General features: G+C 30.3%; 1 protein-coding gene and 1 long non-coding RNA gene across 3 annotated transcripts; both read right to left on the bottom strand.

Moving 5' to 3' along the window:
- Window positions 1-377: 377 nt before the first annotated feature.
- Window positions 378-4,790, bottom strand: LOC146897392 (protein ATAF2-like). The gene is made up of 6 exons (XM_085737375.1): window positions 4,494-4,790; window positions 4,141-4,421; window positions 2,939-3,218; window positions 2,592-2,857; window positions 1,014-1,160; window positions 378-872 (listed from the first exon to the last, which is right to left on the bottom strand). The coding sequence occupies exons 1-6, from the start codon at window positions 4,669-4,671 to the stop codon at window positions 594-596; spliced, it is 1,431 nt and encodes a 476-aa protein (XP_085593501.1). The 5' UTR covers window positions 4,672-4,790; the 3' UTR covers window positions 378-593.
- An 8,267-nt stretch (window positions 4,791-13,057) lies between these two features.
- On the bottom strand, window positions 13,058-15,817 carry LOC146897391 (uncharacterized). Of its 2 annotated transcripts, XR_015022069.1 has the most exons (7): window positions 15,440-15,817; window positions 15,196-15,248; window positions 14,686-14,859; window positions 14,391-14,552; window positions 13,674-13,941; window positions 13,473-13,586; window positions 13,058-13,317 (listed from the first exon to the last, which is right to left on the bottom strand). It is a non-coding gene; the product is annotated as an uncharacterized LOC146897391 (long non-coding RNA). The 2 variants fall into 2 exon arrangements; XR_015022068.1 differs by having other exon boundaries at window positions 14,391-14,859.
- Between the last annotated feature and the right edge of the window lie 11,377 nt (window positions 15,818-27,194).

The raw sequence follows: 27,194 nt of genomic DNA, 5'->3' as shown, positions 1-27,194 counted from the left end.
TATTATAAAAAAATTACATTTTAGATTTATTCAATAAATGATGTATGTGGTATAAAATAAAGACCGCATACATCATTAATTGAATGAAATCTAAAATGTAAAATTTTGCTTACAATAAATTACTCTAAGCATGGTAATATCATTGGTGTAATTTTAAAATAATAATAATTTGAGAAAGAGGAAATTACAATTAAGTAAAGATAGAAATGGATTTGTCACTAGTGAGCCATGTATAATTTATGGCTCACAGAAAAACACCAAAACTAACTCAACCTAGACATTTCATTCAAGTACTTTATTCCTAATCTATAAAAGAAAATCACCCTGCATTGCAAAAATGGGGCAACACTCATGTTACCATAATGGATGGTTCACAAACAAACGGAAACAGACTTGTTGGAATTGATTGGAATGAAACATCTTAGAACAAGTCTCACATCACCAGGTATGTTAAAGGAAGAGGGAGGTCGATGTTATATATATTGAATCAAATTCTTATTTACAATATGCACAAGCTATAAGTCGTAAACACTTAAGTTTATATCTAACTTGAGTGCGGGTGGCTTTGGAGTTTTTCACGTTATATTCTTGTATTATAATTGTCTTCTGTTTTCACTAGTAATAAAATCCCCGTTAACAAACATCGAATTGACGAATTTATTTTCCTCTTCAATGGTTTCAAAAGGACTCTGAATAACAATATCTTCATTTCTAAAATAAGCACCTTGAAATTGTGAGTTTGAGAAGTATACTTCCGACCCATTTTCATAGATTGAAGATTGTTGAGTAGAGAAGGGAAAGTATTTGTCTGCTTGGTAAGGTTCCTCAAATATTGATTCCATATTTATATCTGGCAAAGTACCATTTATTACCTGAAACAAATATAAAACAAGTTTAAGTTCTCACCATGTTCTTGTTCCAAAAAAAAAAAAAAGTTCTCAGCATGTTTCATGTGAAAATATGTAAAGCCAAAACTTTGTTTTCTAAATTTCTATCAAGGATGAACTTCTTACATTTGAAATTCCTTCTAATGTGTCTTGATTTTCGTAGTCAGAACTCATGTGTCTACTCGACTCCCCTTCATCACATATCATTGTATCCGGTTCCTCTTCAATATTTTTCTCAGCTTTCTTCATCAAGCGACATAATACAAAAGTCCTCTACAAAATTTGGATGATGATCAACATTTTTTTTTAAAATATTAAGGAAGAGGAAAAAAAAAATTGAACAAGCCAAAATAGAATATATTAAATCACCAAAGGTGGTTCATCTCGCACAAGGTGTGCAAAAGAGAACCACCCACCAAAACACAAAGTTAAGAATCTGATGCCAAATAAATAAACACAACGGAAAATTACAAACAAAAAAGCTACACCAAAACACTCATACAAAGTAAAGTGTGCCGCCACCAATCGGTATAACTGAAGGCGAAAGTAAACATATTGGCCTTGAGCCATGAAAAAGGAAGCTTTAAGTGAAGATAATGACTATTTCTTAATGTCTCATCTTGAATTTGAACTTTCATCCAGGTTATAAATTCAAACTCTTAACAAATGTTATATGGGACAGGGGCGGCTCCACGTTGGTGGGTGTGTGGGCTTAGAAATTTTTTTATATATATTTCATGCACTAAAAGAACAAATTAAAACATGAGGAGGAATTATGATTAAATTTGAATATAAACCTACACTATAAAAACAATACACTAATATTTAATACACTAAAAGTTTATCTTTCTCGCTGGTATTTTTTGCTAGTGACTGGAAATTCACTCTTAAAGTGAATAAGTGAGGAATTAGGGTTAGAACTCTGGCCCTTGTATATCACCACATATGTCCCTATCAACCGGGGACGATATACTTTTATAGTTTTATTAGCATTGTAAATGAAAAAATCATTCAATATTTATATAATATGAAAAACCAGATTACAATTATGATGTACATTTATGTTTTTTCCTCAAAAAATAGTTACGTTTATGCTTTAAAACTTAAAATATTACTCCATCCGTCTCAAAATAAGTGTCCTTTTTGAATTTTACACGGTTATTAAGAAACCAGATAACAATTATGATGTACATTTATGTTTTTTCCTCAAAAAATAGTTACGTTTATGCTTTAAAACTTAAAATATTACTCCATCCGTCTCAAAATAAGTGTCCTTTTTGAATTTTACACGGTTATTAAGAAAATGATTAGCAATGTTAATTTTGATGGTAAAATATGTTTCATTTACTAAAACTTAACACATTTATTCGTGGAATAGTTAGATTATTGAAATGCATTTAATAAGGGTGTGTTTGTAGAAAATAATAATAATTGTTGTATTGATATTGTAAAAGGTGCAAATAATTTTAGATAAAGAAAAATAGTAAAAATGACACCTATTTTTATACGAAGGAAGTATATGTTGTCTACACTACTCAAAATTTATGGGTTCATCGCTCCTGATATAGAACTAGTTTAATAACATTTGCTTTATTATACAATTCATACAAATAAATACTAAGAGTTCCACTACAAATGATACTCAAAATTAACATCATGATAAAAACGTGAAAAATTAAAAACCTTACTGTAAACATAACAAACCTGGTGATCATCAAAGGTGGCATCATGATACTCATGAATGATCCAATTGGTCTTAACACCAGGAACAGGATTTTCATGGTAAACAAGAGTCTTCTTAATCCCAATAACTTTATTGGTACCTCTTATCTTAATGCTACGATCCTTTCCGGTGGCTTTCCAAAAACCATTATTAGTTGTCCTTTTAAACCTTTTACTCTTTGCATACTTGTATTCAATAGGGCACAAGAAAAACCATTCTTGGTCATCAGATTTTATCATTGAACAAGCTGAAAAAGATGAAAACAATTAGAAAGATTCCATTTTTTTTTTTTTTAAGAAAATAATGATAGGGTTTGTTTGGTTTTTACCTGGTAAGTCCCAAGGTTCGTACTTGCATACATCAACTTCAGCTATAACATTGTTTGCAATGGAATCATTACCAAGTATCTTATTTTTAAGGTAGTGTTTAACAAGCTCTTCATCTGTTGGACAAAATCTGAGTCCAACCAGAACAAAAGGAAGCGTTGGAAGAAAAGAGGTTGTCATTTGTCTGGTGGAGGACTCCCCTTCATCACACGCCATTGTATAATTTTCCTCTTCACCTTTTTTCTCGGCATTTTTAATCAAGTGACATAAGACATGAGTCCTCTACAAAATTTTGGAGGGTAATCAAAGTTTATTAAAGCAGAAATTAATATTTATGAAAGTGGTATTAATAATTTTACAACTATTTTATTCATAAGTACTAACTGCTAACAAAAATGTCAAAATTGTTAGGTATGATATTTGTGATGTCTCGGCTTTGAATTCAACATTCAGTTTAGATGGTACTCTCTCTGGTTTCAATTATAAACAATTTTTCACTTTTCATGTTCTATGAATAAATGATGTATGTGGTCTGTAATATAGACTATATACATAATTTATTCAATGAATGTACATAATTTATTCAATGAATGTAAAATGTAAAAAGTTGCTTATAATTGACGCCGCCGAATCATGGCATCAGACTCCCTTGCAGTCAGCCATAATTGAAACATTGGTGGTTGTTATGAAGATCAGACGGTTCATATTCAAATTTAATATTTTGCCAATCGTAATCGTGCTAGAATGTTCAAGGAATATAATTCAATTTATATGATCTATCACATCAGGGAGGATAATCAATATTCACTTTATATTCGTACAAGCAATTGTACCAAAACAAATCAAGTCAATGCTACAAAATCATATAAACTTGTCTCACTTTGTATGGATATATAAAGCAAAATACCATTTCAACAAAAACTTTATCTCAAAAAGAGTTACTTAAAGTAGTGGTCATTGTTCTTTAACGAAAACCGATGCAAAATGTGATCATTTTATTTTTTTTTATGAAAGTTAGGTCACCAGTAGAACATGATTCCAAAAGAAAAAGGGTTTCAATAATCTCCAAAATTTCAGAACAACCAATCGTCAACAAAATTTATGCCGTACTACTCATTCAGTTCCAGTGACTCAAAATGATTTTTTTAGGGTTACATAACAAAAACATTAAAAAGTAATTAAACCTTGCTATTAAAAAACAAACCTGTCTATCATCATCAAAGGTGACAGCATCATGATACTCATGTATAACCCAATTGGTCCTAACAGGGAGTTTATTTCCAGTAGCTTTCAAATAGAAAACAAGAATCTTCTTAGTCGCAATAACTTTGAGAGTACCCTTAATCTTAATAGTATGTTCAATTCCAGTAGCTTTCCAAAATCCAGACGTTGTTGCTCGGTTAAACTTTTTACTCATTTCATACTTGTAATCACAAGGACAAAAGAAAAACCATTCCGGATCATGTGATTTTATTATCGAACAAGCTGAAAAAGAAGGATTATATCAAAAAGAAGGATTATAAGAAAATAATGATGACGGGTTTGTTTTTTACATACATGGTAACTCCCATGGTTCAAATCTGCAAACATCAACTTCGGCTATGACATTGTTCACAAGCTCTTCATTACCAAGTAACTTGTTCTTGAGGTAGTGATTAACTAGTTCTTCATTTGTTGGTCGGAATCTGAATCCAACAGGAAGAAAATCAAGAATGAGAGGAGATGATGTTGCCATTGTTGCTATTTTGTGTAGTTTAGTTTTGATTAAGTGGTGAATAAGATGTTGGCAGAGATAATAAGATGAATGAAGAGAGAGAGTAATGTTGTTCGTTTGAAATATGAGAGAGATAGAGAGAGAGAAGAGAAAGTGGTGAATATGTTGGTAGGTTTGAGCATCAATTTATAATGCTACAAGAAGGTAGTGAGAGAGCTTGATGTTGGTACGTCATAGTCTGCTTTTGGAGCTCAAAGCTGAACAAAAACAAAGCATGGGCCACGGGGAACTGTCTATTACTATATGTGTTGCAAATCAGCTATTACCCCAGTTCCTATTTATAGTTCATATGAAAAGGATTTATAGTTCATATAAAAAAGAAATTAATTAATTAACGTGTACATTTTATTAATAAAAGCCGATTCCAAGTTAACTTTCCGTTTGGTTCGAGAGTTTTGGAGGGGAGGGGAGGGGAGGGGAGGGGAGATTTTTAATTTGAAGTGTTTGGTTCAATTTTTAGAAAGGGGAGGGGAGGGGTGGGGAGGGGAGCGAATTTTATTGCACTGCCAAAATTATCCTTATATTAATTTAAAATCTCAATATTATCCTTGTAACAACATTTATTATTATTAGGTTATATTATTTTGAAACAACTTTTACTATTATTAGGTTATAGGTTATATTATCTTGTAACAACTTTTATTTCATATTATTAACAATTTTTTCTTGTAACAACTTTTATTATACTACTTGTAATTGTAACAACGCTATTACTAATCCATTATTCCATCGTCTACCTCGTGTTGTTATCAATTACATCGTTATTGTTTCGTTACTTTATTATCCTTATTTAATTAAGATTAAGGGTAAAACAGTAAAATAATTTTAAAATCCCTCCCCTCCCCTTGTGAACCAAACACACTTTTAATTAAAATATCTCCCCTCCCCTCCCCTCCGTTAAAATTCCGTCCCTCCCCTCCCCTCCCCTCCCCTCCTAATTCTCAAACCAAACGGACCCTTAAGTAGTAAATAGTGAATATAAGTCTCAATACTACTCCCTCAGATCTTTTTTATATTTACAAGAAACAAAAGACATAAATCAAAACCAAATAAATACATTAGAGTCAGAAAACCAAATAAATACATTGAAAATAATTATCTTCGTTTAATACACCTCTACATTTAAAAAAAAAAATCATGAATACCCCTAAATTAATTACTATTGATTCCAGTACTATTTTAATTCCAAGTTCTTGTTTTTCATCATTCCTTTTCATTCTAATTTAATAGTTATTCTTACTCCCTTCGTTTTAAAATGAATGTCGTTTAAGGTTTTTACACATATATATTAATAAATGCATTAATTATAAAAATGAATGTCGTTTAAGGTTTTTACACATATATATTAATGAAAAAATAATACTTTGAAATTAGTGTATATAATATTAATTGAACGGTACAATTGAAAAAAAAATATTATTGTACTAAAAACTGAAAGTGACATTTATTTTAAAACAAATTATTTTTTATTAAAAGGATATTCGTTTTATTGAGACTTATATTTAGAGAAATTAATAAATGTATATAGTAAATGTATATAGTAAATATATTTTTAATTAATACTATTTACTATATTCATTTTAATTAAAAATAATTTTAGAGAAATTAATAAATGTATATGGTAAATAGTATTGAGACTTATATTCACTATTTATTGTTGCCTTACAAAATTGAATCATTGGCACTAACGGTTTATTAATCCTTTTGTTTTAACAGGAAAAGCTAATACAAAAGTTGAGTCAAGTTTCAAAGTCAATAGGATAGACACTTTAATTTTGACTCTTACTAATTATATTGTGTGAAACTGGTAAACTAGAAAAATATGCTTTTGAGAGGTATAGGCATATTTGGATAAATACTTAATAAAGTTGTATTGCTTATTCCATGCATTTACAATCTTCAACATTATCACCTCTCACTTTCCATGAAATTCATGCACTCTATGCACTCCCGTCACCATTAAACTTTTGTAAGCTTTTTTTTTGTTGAAAGAATTAAACTTTTGTAAGCTGGTATGAGTCTCTATCACTATATTAATTTGATGACTTATATGAGTAATGGGCTACAATTTTATTTACTCAACTACATATTAATTTTGGGTCATTATTACTCAAAATACTTCGTCTATTAAACATCTGTCAGTATATTTTTGTGGAGAAATCCTGACCAAAAAAAAAATATTTTTGTGGAGAAAAATTAATTTATACAAACCTACAAGGACTATTTCTTTGGCTGTTTAGTGGTCTCTTATTGTCGTCCTTGTAACTTTACTCTATATTTTGTTTCTTTTTGTTATAGTTGTTTTTAATTTATTTGTGTGAAATAAGAAATTATATGAAAAATAGAGAGTATTAATAAAAGAAAAAGAAGAAGAGAGTAATCATTTTCTTAAAAGTGGTATGCTGCTTAAAATGATACTTTATAATGTGAAAACACAGTATTATAATGTAGATGAGAAAAAAATAAAAAAATAAAAAAAACCTTCTCCCATGTTAAGATTGGGAAAATAAATAAATTCAAGTGAAAATAGTAGAATATGTATGAGGATGAGTCACTAACTAATCAGGCAATTACCTCTAAAAAACAACCTAATCAGCAATTTAATTTTGTCAAGTAACGGATGAAGATGAGCATTGTCGCGTCATTTTTCGGAGATCAAGGCTATTTGATTAGCTTTTGACTCACTTCTTTATTTCACGACTTTGAAAAAATTTATTTAAATTGGGGGTTGGTTATATTTAGGGAAGGTACTAGCACCCTAAATATTCGTAGTACTCTACGAGAACATTTTGGTTTAATTTAACGTTTTGTGCTTTAAACTTGCTTTGAAAGAAAAATAATGAGATACATAAATGGTAAGTGAAATAAAGGAAAGAAAAAAAAGAGTTCTTTGCCTACGTACCCGTGAGGGATCAAAATCACGTAGTTCGGGGTAGAAATTGTTTTTTGTTGGTTTCGTGTTTTTTATTAGTTTTTGAAAAAGGTTTTAAAAGGAAAAGCCAAATGGCAAGTAAGCTGGTTTGTGTTTTTTTAATTGAGAAAATGGACTTGAAATATGATTAAGTTGATTTAAAATTTGATTAAGAAAAAAAAAAAAAAAAAAGATCACTTGGTTTTGGAACCAAGGTTTATTGTGAAAAACTTTTTGATGCTTGATTGATTAATTAAAGCATGAAAGTAAACTAATGGAGCATGAAAAAAATAAATGCGCTTGGACTTATGGTGACGTTGGATCACCACAAAGTCCCTAATAATAATATATAAAGCAATAACACACACACACACAGCACACTATTTTTCTCAATTATGTATGTTACATTTGACCTATTTACATGCTAAATCTATGCAATAAAAATAAATGACGGAAAAGAAATATGCATGAATAAATAATACAAATGCAGAATAATAAATCTAAACTAATAATAATGCATGAGAAAAGAAAAATAAAATTCTAGAGAAAATAAAAAGGCATGAAGAAGAAATTAAAAAAAGAAATACAAAGGGCCACCGGTTCTCTTCATGATTGAATCTCTTTTAACTTTGGAGAGCAGCCACGGTGACATTTTTTGAACAATTAAAATTGAAGGAGATAGCAGATGCAATCTGAGAACATTTGCTGTTAACGATGGATCCTGGAAAAAAATAAAGGGAGTAACTGCAACAACAGGAGCAAAACGAATGATTGAGGTTTGGAACCACACTTGTTAATTGCAGCAATATGGACTATAAATGCAAAAAGAAAAAGTCACGCAGCAGTGTATATATATATGTGGTACGGCTGTGTTGAATTCTTAGCAATTGAAATTCAATAAAAAAACGTAAAAGAAGGAATTCATGATGGATAATGTATGAGTAGTAATGATATGTGAAAACTAATGCAATTCAATATGAATATTACATCAAACAATGAAAGTAAAACAAGGGTAATAATAAATCATTCAAAGTAAGTAGTTACTAATTAATTGAAAATTGCAAGTATGGAAATAGATGAATACGGCAATGTAAAATAGTAGGATTGGAATCAAAATAATTTTAACAGTAGCGATGAAACATGGAAAACTACGGCTGTAAGGTTTAGCGTGCAGCATGAATTAAAAAAACAATTGAAATTAGAAAGGTTAATGAACAAAGACCTAAAGCAAAACTGAAAATGAAAAGTCCCTCGAAAACAAAGGCTGCTAAAATATATATAATGCGACAGTTAAAGGTTTCGAAAGAAAATTGCGGCTGCTAGGTTTTGGTTTCAAGTTTGTTGGAATATTTGTGTGGTGTGAAAAAATTGTGTTGTTGGGTAAAATTGTGTGTGTCTTTGTGTGTTGGTTATGATGTGTATTTATAGGATTAGGTTTGACGTAGAAATGGAAATAACTTAGTGAAGAAGAGAATGCGTTTCTGGATTTGGTAACAAAGTGTCTTGCTCCTAAAGTTGTGGCACAGAGAAGAGAAAGATTTTTTTAGACCTTTTGACATATATTCTTTGGACTCATTGAATTTTTGGACACTTTTGGACATTGGACAAATATAAAAAATGACTTAAAAATAAAAGAAAAAAATGACTAATTAAAACAAAAATTAAAAATGGAAATTAAAATTAAAATCTAAAATTTATAAAAGGAATAAAAGATGGAGGTTAAAGAGTAATTAACAAATAATAAAAACTAAAGAAAACTAAAAATATAAAGGGATAAGAGGAAATTTTGGTTAATGGCTTTGATGGTAATTGAATGATACGCGTCTGATATTTTGGAAAGAAATATTTGACCCTAAGTGCTAGAAACATGGCACGGTTGAGATGAAACAAAAGGACCTTGGACAACAAATTTTTTGGACTTATTAAAAAAAAGGTTAAATAAATAATAAAAAAACTAAAAGTGTAATTAAACTAAAAATGGGAAAAGTACGAAAATAAAAATAAAATATATAAAAAAAGATGGAAACTAAAAATAAGAATAAAAGACTAATAAATAATAATAAAAAGTGCGAAGTGGGTCCGAACTCAGAACAAAAATGATGTATTTTAAAATACCCCTCTGCCGAATTTTTCACTGAAAAGTCAACGACTAATCAGGGTCAAATGGCATATGAATGTATGAGTGTAGGATCTTAGGTCAAAAATTGGGGTATGACAAGCATCCTTATTAAAAAATTTGTCATTTCATGCTTTGCAAATGGTCCAAACACATGCGTACCAAATTACTAGCATTACAAACCACTTAACTTTCGAAGAACCACAAAAACTGAATAAACTGCATAAAATGATCTAAAATACAAAAAGGATCAGCAGTTGAAAAACCAATCCAATTTTGAATCATATACTAAAGACTGTCGAAATGATGACAACATAAAAGCAGATGTTCAGCCGATTCCTTCATAATTTTCATCCTCCCTTCCGAATTCCAGGTATGATTCTGATGCGCTCCCTAGTGGCATGCCAAACTTCCGAACAATATTTTATTCTCTTTAACGTTTTTCTTTAAAACTTAGCCTCCTCACCCCTCCACTCGAAGAGAGTTCCATTGATCACATACAAATTGAGTGTGACCTAAAATATTCGTCCAACATTTCAGCATCCTCAATTGTTTCGGTCCCCAAGTTTCCACATCTATTGTCAACATCATCGGGCAATGATTAGATAACCCACTCTGTTGGGAAACCTAAATACTATTAGGCAAAGTCAAACACCACTCCTCTGATAACATAAATCGATCTAAACGGCTCATTGATTGAAGAGGAAGATCCACCAAAAAATTACCTTCAATGGAACTATTAAAAATATCAAAATCCAGTTGACGAGATACTGGGCACGACTGTTTCTTTCCTCCTCATAAAAAATAAATCACCACAAATACATAAATTATCCGCCACCTTCTTCTTCCCCTTCAAGTAACATATTCTTGTAGTACTTAATTAAATGTTTTTCTTCTAAGCTTTTTAATACTCCCTCCGGTCACTATTAAAGTTTTTTGTGTGCGCACGCGCTAACTCTCTCGTTCTTAAGGGACATGAATCCTAGTAATTTCGAGTTCGGACAAAAGATAAATAAAGTATGAACAATAATTATTTATATCAAGTTCGGACAAAAGGTAAATAAAGTCTGAACAATAATTATTTATACATGTAATCGAACTCAAGTTCTCCCTAAGAAGAGCTCGTTAATCACTTTAATTCACATAAATTATTTGATTTAGTAGTTTGGCCTTATGATGCTGGTCCTGGAGAAAGGTACGAATAAACCCCAAAGGTGTATTTAAAATCAAACAACTAAAAAGAAAAGTAGCAAAAGCTTATTAGGTTATGTGGTTACACCGATATCTTTTTAAGGGGATGGTTACACTGATTTTAGAAGGCGGTACTTTTGTACTTTGATTTATTTTTCTTTTAAGAAAGAAAAAAGGCTAAGCAAAGTCGGTAGTACTTTGATTAGGTAGTGAATTAAATTTTCTATGATACCAGTTCAAAGTATTTCCAAAGACCCGATACATGTTAAACTATAAATACAAAATAAATGTTACAAATTCGATTTCTGACTCTTAGGTATAAATAAAATTTAGTTGGAAGAAGAAGATTTGTCTTGTATTTTTTATAGATTTTACGATGAAGATTAATCATTATTAAAAGATGGTGGAAATTTTAAGTCTAAAAAACTATTAAAAAAAATTACTAAAAAACATATAAGGTTATATACTTTTTTTAAAGAATATAAGGTATGTTCACCTAATTTAGAAATTAGAATATAAGCAATTACATTACTCTGTCTCTTGGAAATAGCACGTAAGAATGCTTTAAAAGAAACTCCAAGCAAATCTATACAACCTTATGTAAGAGCACCAAACTCAATAATGTAATTACAACCTATCGTCAATTAAATTGTCTACCACAAATTTAGATTCTAGCTTGAAAATAACATGATATAAGTGAAAACCCATCATGGAAATAATGGCAAGCAACCATCCAAAAGTTTCACCAATGTGAACTTCAAGAATATTAGTAAATTATTGAGTAATGGCTCTCATAATTTATGAACATCAAGAATATTAGTAAGTTATTGAGTAATGGCTCTCATAAATTATGTCCTCTACAAACTATAAAAAATTACTTATGATTAAGGATGACGGAGTATTTTACAGGCATACCAAACTCTGCATTAACCTTTAATATCCTTCACGTGTTCATTACTTATTCTTGCCCTAGATTCCAAAGACGCTTCTCACTATAACTACTTATTCTTGATCCTTGGCCCACCATGTCAATTATGTGCTCCACTTTTTACCACAAAAAGCACAATATATCTTTGTCAATTTCTAATGTGTTTTGCCTTCTTTTGGTAGTAGTTTATTTGTGCTCCCCGGTGTTTGTGCTCCCCACTACAATCTTAATTACATCACCTAATGAGAAATATTTCTCTGACCACAATTCAAAATAAAAATAATGTTAATACGTGATTAAATGCCAATTTGGTCGGTCAATTTATATAAATGTTTGCCTTTAATTTACTTATATATAATTTGTTCGATCTTATGAGTTTTTTAGGTAAATATGTTTATAGTATTTCATTAGATATTAAATTGATAATACAATGTTGTAGAACAATATACAATTTGGAGTTAGCTCAAGATATGATTACATGTGTTAAAGCATGAACGACCTCATTCGTTTGCCTTCAAATAAATTCAACACGAAAGTTTGTTAAAACATTGTGATATGGATGTATACAAGCATCCGTAATGACATCAAATTCAGTAATATCTCTGCTACTCCTAGAAAAATAGTGAACCACTTTCTTCGAATCCATTTCGAAATCAACATTCGCTAAACATAAATCATTTACCCACGAGACAAGTGTTTGTTGGATCTTACGAATTATTTATAATTAAAATTCTATAACTTAATAAATTACTATAGTACTACTACAAAAATGAGCTTATATAGCGCTTTTTTTTTGCTTTAGATAGCGCTTTTGAAGCGCTACTGTAAATAGCGCTGGTAAAATTAATATAGCGCTTTTTTATCATGTATAAAGCGCTAGCTAAAGCATGGTTTATATAGTGCTTTATGTCAAAAAGCGCTAGCAAAGGGTCTCCTTAGATAGCGCTTTCCAAAAAAAACGTCATCTAAGACAGGTTTAAAGACAGCGTTTTTGTTTTAAAAGCGCTATGTAACATTATGTTTAGATAACGCTTTATAAAGGAAAAAAAAGCGCTAGGAGAAGCATTTATTTATTTATTTTTGTCAAATTTTTTTTTCCTTTGCAGATAGCGTTTTTTTATCAATTTAAAGTAAAAATATATATAAAGTCAGAAATTTAAAGGGAAATATATATTATTTTGGCACATTATAATTGGGACTATTATTTATCAAATAAAACTTAACCATATCATAAAAAATGTATGTATATATAGCATAAAAGTAAGAAATGTATAGCCTATAATATGGTAACATAGATATCTCTAGGAGTTACAACTAATTAGTTAACATAAACATCAAAATCTTCTATGGTATCATGCAGTCTTCATCTATCTTCTTGATCTTCTCAACATTTTTATCCAAGCAGGCAAATCATCATTCATTTCTAAATTTCGTTCACTCTCCTCCACTTGACTCCTCCACCTGAATATATACCAGAAAACACCATTAAGCAATAATACTATATTATATTAAAGATAAATTCAAAGTACTAATGATCATGAGTACAAATTAAAGCAAGATTATAAATTAAAACAACTACCACTTCTAGCAAGTATATTGAGAAACATGAAACCCACCTTATCATAAAAATATCATATAACTTTTAGGCTGAGCATGAAATGACACCATTCTTCTTGGATTTCTCTTAGTTTATCTTTTGAGTATGTCACACACTTGAAATCATCAATGTACTGCATATATTATAACAAAAAATAACCATGTTACTTAATAAACTTAATTATATACAAATATTATACTTTAATATAAAAATAACATACCAGCTTTGGAATCTCGTTTAGTTTTAAAATGATAATCTCTTTCATAAACCTCATCACAAAGTACCCGCAATCTATACCATTTTCTTGGCGATGACACTACAAAAAATAAAATAAGTTTGTATCAATCAAATTATTTATATTATTCATACACTTATTTTTTAAGGTTGTTATGTTATATTACTAAACATGTACTTGGACCCATGATATGTTGTTAAATTTATTCTTTGATACTTGAGCGTCCCTTGCAGAGCGAAATACATGTAGAACTCTACAAAATATAAATGTAAACTTAGATTACATACAACTAATCATATATATATATATATATATATATATATATATATATATATATATATATATATATTATTTTCATATACATCAATATATAAATTTATATATACTTACGTGTCAAACATATTCACTAAAAATTAGATTTGGATTATAATTCATGTTAATTAGATATGAATAATTTATTTCATATGCATTATAGATGTAAATATTTTTTAGATTGTCAATCAATCGTATTTGTCAGATAATTTTCTTCAAAATAAAAAATACTCGTCAGATGATTAAGAATGTTTGACTTGAATCATAACTACTTAAATCACACATATGATTGGTTATGATTTGTTAACAGTGTAAATTTTACGTAAACAGGGTCAGATGTTGAAATTAAACTCATGAGATGTATGTTTTAAAAGTAGAATATAAAATAACCTGAATAGGACTGGCAGCAACAAGAGGTCCACCAACTGCTCCACCAAAGACGCGACCATCAGAACCAAGAAGGGAAATACTTAGTCCACCATCTCGGTTCCGCGAGGAGCCATTTTCAGTAGGCACGTAACAGCCTGACATGCTCATTATCTGAAAATGTCCCTAACAAAGCAAAAACCACGTATAGTCTAATAAAAATTTGACTATTCAATCACGTATATTAATAAGAATAATCTATATGACATATTGTAATAGAAACATGAGTATATCAGAAAGTACAAATTAACGTGGTAACCTTTTTCGGAATTACTTCCTAGTTTAGCTCCTTTGGGGAATATGAAGAAATTGAACGAACACATGAATTAAAAAAATCAAACAGTGGATGTTATACACCAGAAAGAGGAAACAAAGAGATGTAGGAAAACTAAGACTAAGAGGAAATACCATATCTTGGTGCTGAAACCACATCCTATAGTGTGACAAAAAATAAAGACCTTTAGTCCACAAGCATCAAATACAACACATCAAATTTTGGTTTAAATCAATAAAAATACATACATAGAAGTCATCAACAATGTCATCTATATAACGACTGACCATGGCCACACTACACAGAAGCCAAATTCCTATAAGTTTTTCAGTTTTTAAACAAAACTTTCATTGATATCATCGATAAGCACATACATATGAGTTTTAACAGTAACAAAACTATAATTATTTTTTCAATTCATTGTTCATATTCTTTTTGTACTCTTAATGAATGTCAGATGTCAACATTGTTGTCCAAATAAATTTATTAACATACCTTAAACTCAGGCACAAGGCGAACTCAGGAAAGAGCAAAAGAGATACAATCTGCTGCACTTACAGAAGAAAAAAAAATCACAATCACAACGAAGGAACCACTCAACAACCTAATCACCACACCAAAATCAAACACAGCCTAAATCCTTATTCATAATCAATCACACATATGTTAAATTGCAAAATTTAGAACAACATATTGAGTTGATTAATCAGAAAAGAGTAGTTAAGCATAGTTTATATACCTTAGATCGATATTAGATTAGAGAAATTGTTGTGTCGGTTACGAAACTGAGAATAGCGAGATTGATTCTTGTGGAACGATCGATGACCAGTGAGAACCAGAACAATTCTGCAAACATGAACAACAATTAGGGATTCAGATTCGGCGCTAAATTAGGGATTTGATGAAGAATGAGTTTTAGGATGAATCAGTGATGGTGCGATGGTGATTATTTAGGGATTTAGCGAGTGAAATTGAATCAGCAATGGTGATGAATCAGATATTGAATTCACGATTCTGGTGATTTATGGATTGTGATGAATCATGATGAACAAGATGGTGAAGACAATTAGGGATTGGGTTTCTAGGTGAGAAACGAGATGAAGGATCGTGAGAATGAATTATGGGGTTTTTTGTTGGGTGAAATAATTAAATAAGTAGTAATTAATTATTTGTTATTAATTTGTTAAAATAAATCTCAAAAAATGTGGGGCGATGATGATAAGAAACAACTATGACCAAATTTGTGTTAACTATGAACAAATAACACGTTTGATAAAAAATTATGTTATTTAGTTTTTTTTTTTAGGATCCAATAAAATAGGTTTAATAAAAATACGTTTAATTTGGTCAAAAAAAAATACGTTTAATAAAAATCATGCCAATGCTTTTCAAAAAAAAAAATTAATATGTTATTGGTTTTTTTCAGGATCCTTTGAAATAGGGCTTATTATTATTTAGTTTTTTTTTGACACTATTATTTAGTTTGTTATATATAATATATATATATATATATATATATATATATATATGATAAAAATATTTAAAAAAAAGGTGTGCTTTGTTACTGCAATCCATTTTTCATTAAAATTCAAAATAAAAATTGAAATATGCTATGCAGGGGATCGAACAGGGGACCTGTTAGTTAATGTACATTAAATCACCTTATAAAATGGCGCTTTTTTTAAGCTATAAGCGCTATCTTTCTCAAGCATACAGTAGCGCTTTTTTTAACTTATAAGCGCTATTTAAGGTTGATTTATATATAGCGCTTTTCATAAAAAGCGCCATATACGATTAATCATGTTTCTTATTTAAATATCTATTATTTTTATTTAACCTATACTGACGCTTTCAATACAAAGCGCTATATATACTTAAAAGGATAGATAGTGCTTTTTCAAAAAAGCGCTAGCTAAGACCTCCGTGTTTTAATTTATAGCGCTTTAGTGTTAAAAGCGCTATTTATGAGGCGCTATATTTTTCCAATTTTATAGTAATAGATATATAATAAAAAAGGCAATTACCATTTCCTTTAAGTGCTTAATAAATGATTATATGTTGGATATCACGATCATAGAAACGAGATTGAGATGATTCGTTAGTTCTTGGTAAAAGATTCGACCGTGCGACATCAACATACTTTTCGAGAAGGTAACATGCTTGCTAAACTTGATGTCATAACTTCTAGTAACTTAGTGATTCTCAACAATCCACCGATTGAGCTTCATTTATTCCTTCTTGCAGATGTCATGGGAGTTTCATACTCTCGTGCTTAGTCTTTATTTTCAACTTACTTTCTTTTTTTGGCTTATTTTTCATATGTAACTAAAATAATACGTGATTATAATATTTTGGGATATAAATTCCGATTTATTGTTAGAGTTGCAACTGTTTTATCATCACGTATCAAGGAGAATGAATTCTCCATTTTATAGTTCTATTATTATAGGAGTATATGCTTTTTTCACGAGATCTTCCCGATAGAGTTGGCAGCATAAAATCCTTTAGATTTTACATTTATTTGATGAACCGCTTAATAATGGTGAGGTTGGGTAATTACCCTCTCATGATATCAACCAATCAAAATGTAATATACATGTGCAACATTAAATGTCAAATAAATGAATCAATATTTTCTAAAAATAAAAAAGTTAATCTTAATCATAAGGTAACTTTTAACACTTTAAATTTTTATTTAATTATATTAGATGTTCAATCTTAATTAATTTACACTACAAAACTTATAACAAATAAAATTTTACATCAAATTTCTTTCATCTGAATGTCCTTAAATTCATCACTTACATTCATAAAATTTCTTCCATTCCAGAACCCCGAACGTGAGAACAAAAACATCTCTTTCATTCAAATTTCTTCTTCTTTATTCTTCCCTATTGATCAATTCTTGTTTCTTTTTCATTCTTCTTCCCATTTTGATTGTTCAATTTTGTCGTTCCAAACTGCCACAGTTTCCAATTATAGTGAGAATTGTCGTTGTTTCTAGAACCGCGTCAAGTATTGTGACTTGATTTTTTTTTTTTTATTTAAGCAGCCAACCTAATAAAATCTGCTAACACACATAGACCTGCCTCACTATCAGCCAAAGCCTTTAAGTCCAAACAAAAGAACAAAGGTCTCATGACATAACCATTTCAGCAGCAACCGAAAAAAAATGCTAGCAAACTCCCACAACATCACAGCGGCAACACCTGCTAGCATTCCTCAAAGTACAACGGATGACTTACTCAATTGTTATAATTAACTACCTCACAACCAAGAAAAATCAAATCAAAAACAAAAATCAAGTCTCCATACCTGGCGTGGTTATGGAAATAACGACAATTCTCACAATATTTGGAATCAAACGAACGACGACGATTCTCAGGAAAATTGAAAAATGCGGCACTTTGGAACAAAATTGAACAATCAAAATGGAAGAAGAAATTTTATGAATGTAACTGATAAATTTAAGGACATTCAGATGAAAGAAATTTGATGTGAAATTTAAATTGTTCTAAGCTAGTCCTGTAATGTAAATTAATTAAGATTGAACACCTAAATATAATTAAGGCAAGATTACATTAAGGGTCCTTTATCTTATTTATTTGTAACACTTTGGTCCTTTATCTTTATTTTTTCCCGTTTAGGTTCTTTATCTCTCTTAAAAGCACATATACATCCTTTTTCTCATTTTTTTATTAAAAACACATAATTTTATTTTTATAAATATATTTTTATTAAAAATGAAAAAAATCCAGAAATATGATGAAGATGTTCATCATCTTCATCTTCTTCCTTTGAATCTTCATCATCCTCTTTAAATAAATAAAAAATCTACTAAAATATATCTCCAAATATCGTGAATTAATGATATATTCACCTCAAATCTTCTTTTAAACACAAAAATCAAAACCTTAATTTCACAAATGTTGCAAGACGGATGGTGGAGGCTTAGTCACTGGCGGAAGGGTTAGGCTTTACGAAAGTTAAGATTGTTCTGGAAACAACAAAATTGATGTGCAAAGCTGCTCTCAATTTTGGGGTTATTTTTATGCCGGGTTTGAATATTGAGTTAGATGATGATGATGATGATGATGATGATAATAATAATAATAATAATAATAATAATAATAATAATAATAATAATAATAATAATAATAATAATAATAATAATAATAATATACGGTGTGATAATTTATATAACTAAATCTTTTTTTTGTGATGAAACTAAACCTCTTTCTCTATAGGTTTTGATTTTTGTGTTTAAAAGAAGATTTGAGGTGAACGTAACATTAATTCATGATATTTGGAGATATATTTGCGTAGAAATTTTTTTGATTCAATGAAGATGATGAAGATTCAAAGAAAGAAGATGAAGATGATGAACATCTTCATCATATTTCTGAATTTTTTTCATTTTTAATAAAAATATATTTTAAAAAATAAAATTATGTATTTTTTAATAAAAAATGAGAAAAAATGTATATGTGCTTTTATGAGAGATAAAAGACCTAAACGAAAAAAAATAAAGATAAAGGACCAAAGTATTACAAATAAATAAGATAAAGGATCTCTAATGTAATCTTGTCTATAATTAAATAGAAATTAAAAGTATTAAAAGTTTCCTTAGGATTAAAATTGATTTTTTTTTTTTTAGAAAAAATTGACTCATTTATTTGATATTTAATGTTGTCAATATATACTATATTTTGATTGGTTAATATCATGAGAGGGTAAATACACTCTAAACAAGAGAGGGTAATCTAAAAAAAACCCTTAATAATAAATAAAAAAAAAAAAATGTCCGCCCGTGTATCCTGGAAAGAAGCAATTTTGATTGGTTGAATTGTGTTTCGTGATCACTTCGGGAAGCTTTTCCTCATGATACATAGCAGTGTTGTTGTGATAATTGGACGAACATTTATAATTAAATAAAATCGAATTTGCTGCAGAGTCTAAAATATTTTCATTCAATCTACCTCATTAAGCTTATCTTAATTCGGGGTTATATGACATATATGAATTCACATATCTAATCGATCCATTCACATATCAATTCAGCCCTTCATGCATCCTACAATAGAAATAGGTTAAATATTGCATGAGCTAGCGACGTTAGCCCCTGCAAACATTTATTTTTTTTTCTCTATGATATAACGAATACATGTTTGCTCTCACTTTTTCTCTCATGTCTAAAGGTTAAAAATTTGAGGGAATTTTTCATGAAGAGAATTCAAGTTCCATATTAAGAGGCTTTTGATTTCATATTGTTGCACTAGATAATGCACTTCCATACAATTATAAAAAGGTTAGATTTATAAAAATCTTGTATGGTGTGAAAAAATTAGAAAACGGTGAGTTCTACATTTTTTTATTGGAAATGAGTCAATCGACCAACCCTTTCTTTTCCTGTGTTGGTTGCTATAATCTTAGTGTAATAAGTATTGATGACTAGTACTCCATCCGTTTCAAAATGAGTGTCGCTTTAGCCAAAAAAATTTGTTTCAAAATGAGTGTCGCTTTCAGTTTCCAATGCAATAATAACTTTTTCTTTTCAATTGTACCCTCCAATTAATACTCTGCACACTACTTCCAAAGTATTACTTTTAAAACTAACCAATAGTTAATAAGGATAATTTGGTAAAATAATCATTCTCTTTCTCTTAATCATTGCATTTCTTAATATGTGTGTAAACACCTAAAACGACACTCATTTTAAAACGGAGGGAGTAGTTGTTTATAAAAAACTATGGACTAGTTTGATTTTTTTTTCAATAATCACATGTCACACAATGTTAGAAAATTTCCATTAAAATATTAAAAAGATAATAAAAAAAAATTGAGTGTATTCATTTGGTATCCACCTTATTTTTTATTTTCTTCGAATTTCCATGACAATAAAAAATTCACAATGTTTCTTTTTGACAAAAAATAAATTCATAATGTTAGAAAATCAAAATAAAAAACTAAACCCTTATTTCTAGAACTTCCCTCTCTTATTTTTCTTATAGTTTCATGTGTTTTCTTCCATTTTCTCAGCTCTAACGCTATTTCAAATGATTTCTTCTCAAACGTTCTATCTCACCACAAAAGCAATCCCAAAATAATCAATCAAATGTTCTATCTCGCCAAACTAAACCAATACATAAAATAAAATATAGAAAACAATGCAAAACCGATTATTTTTTAATGTGTTTGGATTTGTTTTTACATAAAACACTCAAATCATATAAAATTGGTCAAGTTCAGTTTATGATCTTTCCCATATTTTTTTAAGGCCCTAATACGCATATAATCGGATGTTAGCATTAACTATATAGTTATCGTTAAAAAAAAAAAGGCATTAACTAATAACTATATAGTGCTAACGTGCTATTCATGGTTTACTCTATTTTTTTCTTCACTAATAGTCTATTGATCAGTTTATAAATAGACTACAGAATCACCAATTATATCTGTTATGGCAAAAAATAAAAAATAATCTTCGGGTCTAATATTTGAAAGCGACATGATATTGAGGTAAGTAATTACACAAATTATATTAGACAAATTTTCAGAGGTTAACAATCTAATAATTATCAAATAAAACAAGACAGTGTATTATGTCTTTCGGGTAAATCATTACATCTAAATATCTAATGTTTAGCATACAGAGATATATCATGCTAATGTCACATCAAATACATCATCTTAATGCTATTTTGTTCCTAATCAATTTATGGATATTGGAGCAAATTTTGCGGTCAAGATTATACACAATGTCTTATGAATCCTAGAATTTTGGTTTAGGGACCCGACATTATAATAAATTGAATAACTGTCCTTAGCTTTATTTATGCACCATGTCTTTTAGATCCCAAAGATTCTGATCATATATTTATGGAAAATATTAATGACTGTCGTAATAGTATTTTTTTTCTGAATTTAAAATAACAAGATTTTATAAAAATTTGTGTATTCAATGTATTGTAAATTGAAATATTTAATTTTTTAAATAAATGCAATGTAATAATTTCTTTATTTAAAATCTTTAAAGAGTGTCTAAAAACACTTGTTAACAAGACGGCTTCTTCCATGGACCACTTGGCCATATGTTCCACCATGGACCATGATGGAGCAGAAATTTTATATGGTGATAGATCTATGTCTTACAGTAATATGGTAGACCATCTGTGCCAAATTATTTGTCCTCTCACTTTATCAATTTTTTTTACAATATTGTCAAACTTAAATTATGTAAAAGTGTTTTTTTTTTATCTTATTTAAATATGTTCAGCTTTCATCTAAAACACATTTAACCTTCATCTGAAGCTCAAAAACAAAATCTTAATGTTCATAAATCTTCATCAATCTTGTTCATTTTCATCTTCATATTCAACCTAAACAACACAAGTCAAAATTAAAACTTGAAAAATCCAGAATCCAAAAAATCCACACGGTGATTTGCTAAAGCAAATCTGAGTATGTTAAAGTTTGACCATTTCTTGATTTTCTTATTATGAAACCCAGAAAAGTGGTTCTTTATTATTTCTTCCTTCATCTTAAATCATGGTGACTCTGTTTCTTTTTGTAACTATTACTTTTCTTAATAAATTAGATGAGATTGAATTGCACAACCCATATAGTATTGAAGTCAGATCTGAAAGAAGGGAATGAAGAGGAGAATGAGAAGACTCTAATATTGGATATGAGTTGTATAAAGTTTTTGAATAAAATCATTGTTTTCGACGTTGAAATGGCAGAAATCAGTCGGGTTTTTTCGGTTTTCGAGAGTCTGAACCGGGTCAACGTGACCCGGCTGGAGGTTGAAGATGATGAGTAAACAGGTTCTTTTAGTATTAGTCCATGATGATCTTATAAATATAAATCACGGACAACAATAACAATAGATTTGCACGCGCCGTAGCGGTTGTTGAGGGTCGCGAGTTCGATTCCCCTCATTAGTTTTTATTTTTGATCTGTTTAAAATAAAAACAGTATTTTGATAAAAAAAAAAAAAAAAAGGAAAAACGCGAGTTTTAGCTAACACAGGAATCAAACCATGTTCTCTCTGATAAAAAAGGAAAAACGCGAGTTTCAGGTAACATAGGAATCGAACCATGCTCTCTTTGATAAAAAAGGAAAAACGCGAGTTTCAGCTAACACAGGATCATGCTCTCTCTGATAAAAAAGGAAAAACGCGAGTTTCAGCTAACACAGGAATCGAACCATGCTCTCTCATCTGTTTAAAATAAAAACAATATTTTGATAAAAAAGGAAAACCGCGAGTTTCAGCTAACACAGGAATCGAACCATGCTCTCTCTGATAAAAAAGGAAAAACGCGAGTTTCAGCTAACACAGGAATCGAACCATGCTCTCTCAGTGGAATCGAACCATGCTCTCTCAGTATATGATTTGACAAGACAACGTACGCTCTGCGAGGAATTTATTGTCCAAATTATTACGTCTGTTCTATATAATGTACCTATAATTAATCAAATTTTTGTTAATTTATTGATTTATTTATGTTAGTAATTTAATTTTAAATGAACTCTTAAGTGAAAGTACTCCATCAATTATTTATCTTATTTATTTGTAAGACATGGGTTCTTTATAAAATAAATAAAACACATTATGCTCGTTATAATTTTACAAAATTATTTTATACGATAAATAAATGTTTTAGATTTATATATAAGTCTGAAACAAATCATATCACATGTGCAGCTGTGGTGTGGTGGTAATGTTGTGTTGAAGGCCTTTTTTGAAGGTTATGGGTTCGACTCCCTGTTAAGGCAATTTTTTTTGCAAAAACTATCAACTAAAGACACAACACATGCGCACCAAAAAACGGATGAAAAAAATAAATTGGTCATTACCACCATTCTCCTTGGGGTATTAAAAAAAAAAGTCAGAATTCTGCCACTGGCCACCACTATATTACTAACACCATAGAAAAAAGGGACAAATTAAATAAAATAAAAATAGAGATGAAAAAGAAGTGAGGTGACTAACATAGAATAAAATAAAAATAGAGATGAAAAAGAAGTGAGGTGACTAACATAGACTCTATGGTTTAAACCTTTTGCAGACAAAAGCAAGTCTACAACCTTTATTTAATCATGAAATAAAAAAATAGTATTTAAATAGAATTTTGATTTTCTTAATAAAGTTGGTTCATGGCCCTATTAATGAAGGCCTTTTTTGAAGGTTATGGGTTCGACTCCCTGTTAAGGCAATTTTTTTTGCAAAAACTATCAACTAAAGACACAACACAGGCGCACCAAAAAACGGATGAAAAAAAAATTGGTCATTACCACCATTCTCCTTGGGGTATTAAAAAAAAAGAAAGAAAGAAAAGTCAGAATTCTGCCACTGGCCACCACTGTATTACTGACACCATAGAAAAAAGGGACAAATTAAATAAAATAAAAATAGAGATGAAAAAGAAGTGAGGTGACTAACATAGACTCTATTGTTTAAACCTTTTGCAGACAAAAGCAAGTCTACAACCTTTATTTAATCATGAAATAAAAAAAAATAGTATTTAAATAGAATTTTGATTTTCTTAATAAAGTTGGTTCATGGCCCTATTAAATAAGGCAAATGTTAACTTGTGCCCTAAGGGCACATGTTAAAGAACTCATTAAAGAAATATACGCATCAAAAGTCGTGTAGTCAACTTCTAAAAAGTTAAAATATCATGTTTTTCAATACAAAGTTTCTTTTTTTGGATTCCTTAACATGTGCCCTAAGGGCACAAGTTAACATGACTCATTAAATAATACTCCATGCACTGACAGTTGCTTTCTAGAATGAAGCCACGTGCTCCCTAAAAAGGTAGTTTTTTACTCCCTCCATTTCAAAATAAATGTCGCTTTAGAAAATTGCACATAGATTAAGTAATGAAATAATGATGTCCAAAGATCTGATATTTTTACTAAAATAGTCTCGTTAGCAATTGGTGCATTTGTTATCATTATAAATTAAAATACAAAATGATATTTTGGAAGTTGTGTGGATAATAATAATTAAAGGTACTATTAGAAAAATAATAATTAATAGTACATTGAAAAGTGAGAATGACATTCATTTCGAAACAAATTATTTTTGGTAAAGTGACACTCATTTTGAAACAGAGGGACTATTACATTTAGACTTTTAAAAAACCGGTTAATTAAGTTTTTGGTGCCTATATATATTTGCACTTTTGTTTTTAGTCCCTATAAAAACGAATTACATTTTTTAGTCCCTACAAAATTTTCTGTTATAGCTTTTAGTCCCAGTTGTTAAGCGACCCCTAACGGCGCTGATGTGGCACTGACACGCCATTAATATTTATTTTTAAAAAAAAAATTCAAAAATTGTATTTACTAAAATACCCTTATACGTCATTATTTATTTATTTATTTTGGAAACAATTTATCATAAATATATGCTCTGTTAGGTTGGAAACAATTTTTTTTAACACCTTTTTTTTTCTTTCTTAGGGATGTTTTTTTTTTTTTGGTGGTATACATATTGCTTTTTAAACATTTAAATTATAATTAAAATAAGAGATAAATTATTATCAGAATTAAAATAACATAAAACTAAACCTTAAAACACAAACCCTAAAAATCCTCAAATCTGGATTTTGCTCCGACCGTTCAAAATGACATTCTTAGACCTAAAAGGACATAAAAACTTGAATTTCTCAGATCGGGTTTCCGGAGGTAAGTCGTTCGGACGAACTATCCCCTCAGAAACTAGTCAACTTAGGAACTGGTTTATTGAGGGGACTTAAACGTGCCTATCATCTGAACGACAATAGATACAATCAATCCCACCGTTCAAAATGACCTTCTTAGACCTAAAAGGACATAGAAACTTGAATTTCTCAGACCGGTTTCCCGGATGTAAGTCGATCGGACGAACTATCCCCTCTGAAACTAGTTTAATACGGGGACCTAAACGTGCCTATCATCTGAACGACAGTAGGTACAATCAATCCCACCGTTCAAAATGACCTTCTTAGACCTAAAACGACATAGAAATTTTAATTTCGCAAATCGGGTTCCCGGAGTAAGTCGATCGGACGAACTATCCCATCAGAAACTAGTTAACTTTGGAACTAGTCTACTACGGGGACCTAAACATGTCTATCATCTGAACGGCAACAGGTACAATCAATCCCACCGGTCAAAATGACCTTCTTAGACCTAAAAGGATATAGAAATTTGAATTTCTTAGATCGGGTTCCCGGAAGTAAGTCGAGCAAACGAACTATCCCCTCATAAATTAATCAACTTAGGAACTAATTTCCCACGGGGACTTAAACGTGCCTATCATCTGAACGACAACAGGTACAATCAATCCCTCCGTTCAAAATGACCTTCTTAGATGTAAAAGGATATAGAAACTTGAATTTCTCAGATCGGGTTCCCGAAGGTAAGTCAATCGGACGAACTATCCCCTCAGAAACTAGTCAACTTAGGAACTAGTTTTCTACGGGGACCTAAACATGCCTATCTTCTGAACGGCAACAGGTACAATCAATCCCACCATTTAAAATGACCTTCTTCGACCTAAAAGGACATAGAAACTTGAATTTCTCAGATCGAGTTCCAGGAGGTAAGTCGATCGGACAAACAATCGCGTCAGAAAATTGTTAACTTATGAACTAGTTTACTACGGAGATCTAAACATGCCGATCATCTGAACGGCAACAGGTACAATCAATCACACCATTCAAAATGACCTTCTTAGACCTAAAAGGACATAGAAACTTGAATTTCTCACACCGGGTTCCCAGAGGTAAGTCGATCGGACGAACTATCCCCTCAGAAACTAGTCAACTTAGGAACTAATTTACCACGAGGACCTAAACAAGCCTATCATCTGAACTGCAATAGTTACACTTAATCCCACACTATTCAAAATGACATTCTTAGACCTAAAAGAATATAGAAACTTGAGTTTCTCAGATCGGGTTCCCGGATGTTAGTCGATCGGACGAACTATCCCCTCAGAAACTAGTCAACCAAGGAACTAGTTTAATACGGGGACCTAAACGTGCCTATCATCTGAACGACAGCAGGTAAAATCAATCCCACCGTTCAAAATGACCTTCTTAGACATGAAAGGACATAGAAACTTGAATTTCTCAGATCGGGTTCCCAGAGCTAAGTCGATCGGACGAACTATCCCCTCTGAAACTAGTCAACGTAAGAACTAGTTTACCAAGGGGACTTAAACATGCTTATCATCTGAACGACAACAGGTGCAATCAATCCCACCGTTCAAATAGACCTTCTTAGACCTGAAAGGACATAGAAACTTGAATTTCTCATATCGGGTTCCCGGAGGTAAGTCGATCGAACGAACTATCCCTCAGAAACTAGTTAACTTAGGAACTACTTTACCACGGGGACCTAAACATGCCTATCATTTGAACGGAAACATGTACTATCAATCCCACTGTTCAAAATGACATTCTTAGACCTAAAAGGATATAGAAACTTGAATATCTCAG

Source organism: Medicago sativa, chromosome 8 (genome assembly GCF_051527215.1).
Source record: "Medicago sativa cultivar Bolivia chromosome 8, Bolivia_mono, whole genome shotgun sequence".
Classification (NCBI taxonomy): Eukaryota; Viridiplantae; Streptophyta; class Magnoliopsida; order Fabales; family Fabaceae; genus Medicago; species Medicago sativa.
Note: the sequence above shows the minus strand (reverse complement) of the source record. Positions and strands in the feature narration are given on the sequence as shown.

Coding starts and splice junctions, on each gene's coding strand:
- LOC146897392 (XM_085737375.1), bottom strand. CDS start 4,671: ATGGCAACATCATCTCCTCTCATTCTTGATTTTCTTCCTGTTGGATTC. Junction 3,219..4,140: donor CCTTTGATGATGATAGACAG/GTTTGTTTTTTA, acceptor AAAATTTTGTAG/AGGACTCATGTCTTATGTCA. Junction 1,161..2,591: donor CCACCTTTGATGATCACCAG/GTTTGTTATGTT, acceptor CAAATTTTGTAG/AGGACTTTTGTATTATGTCG.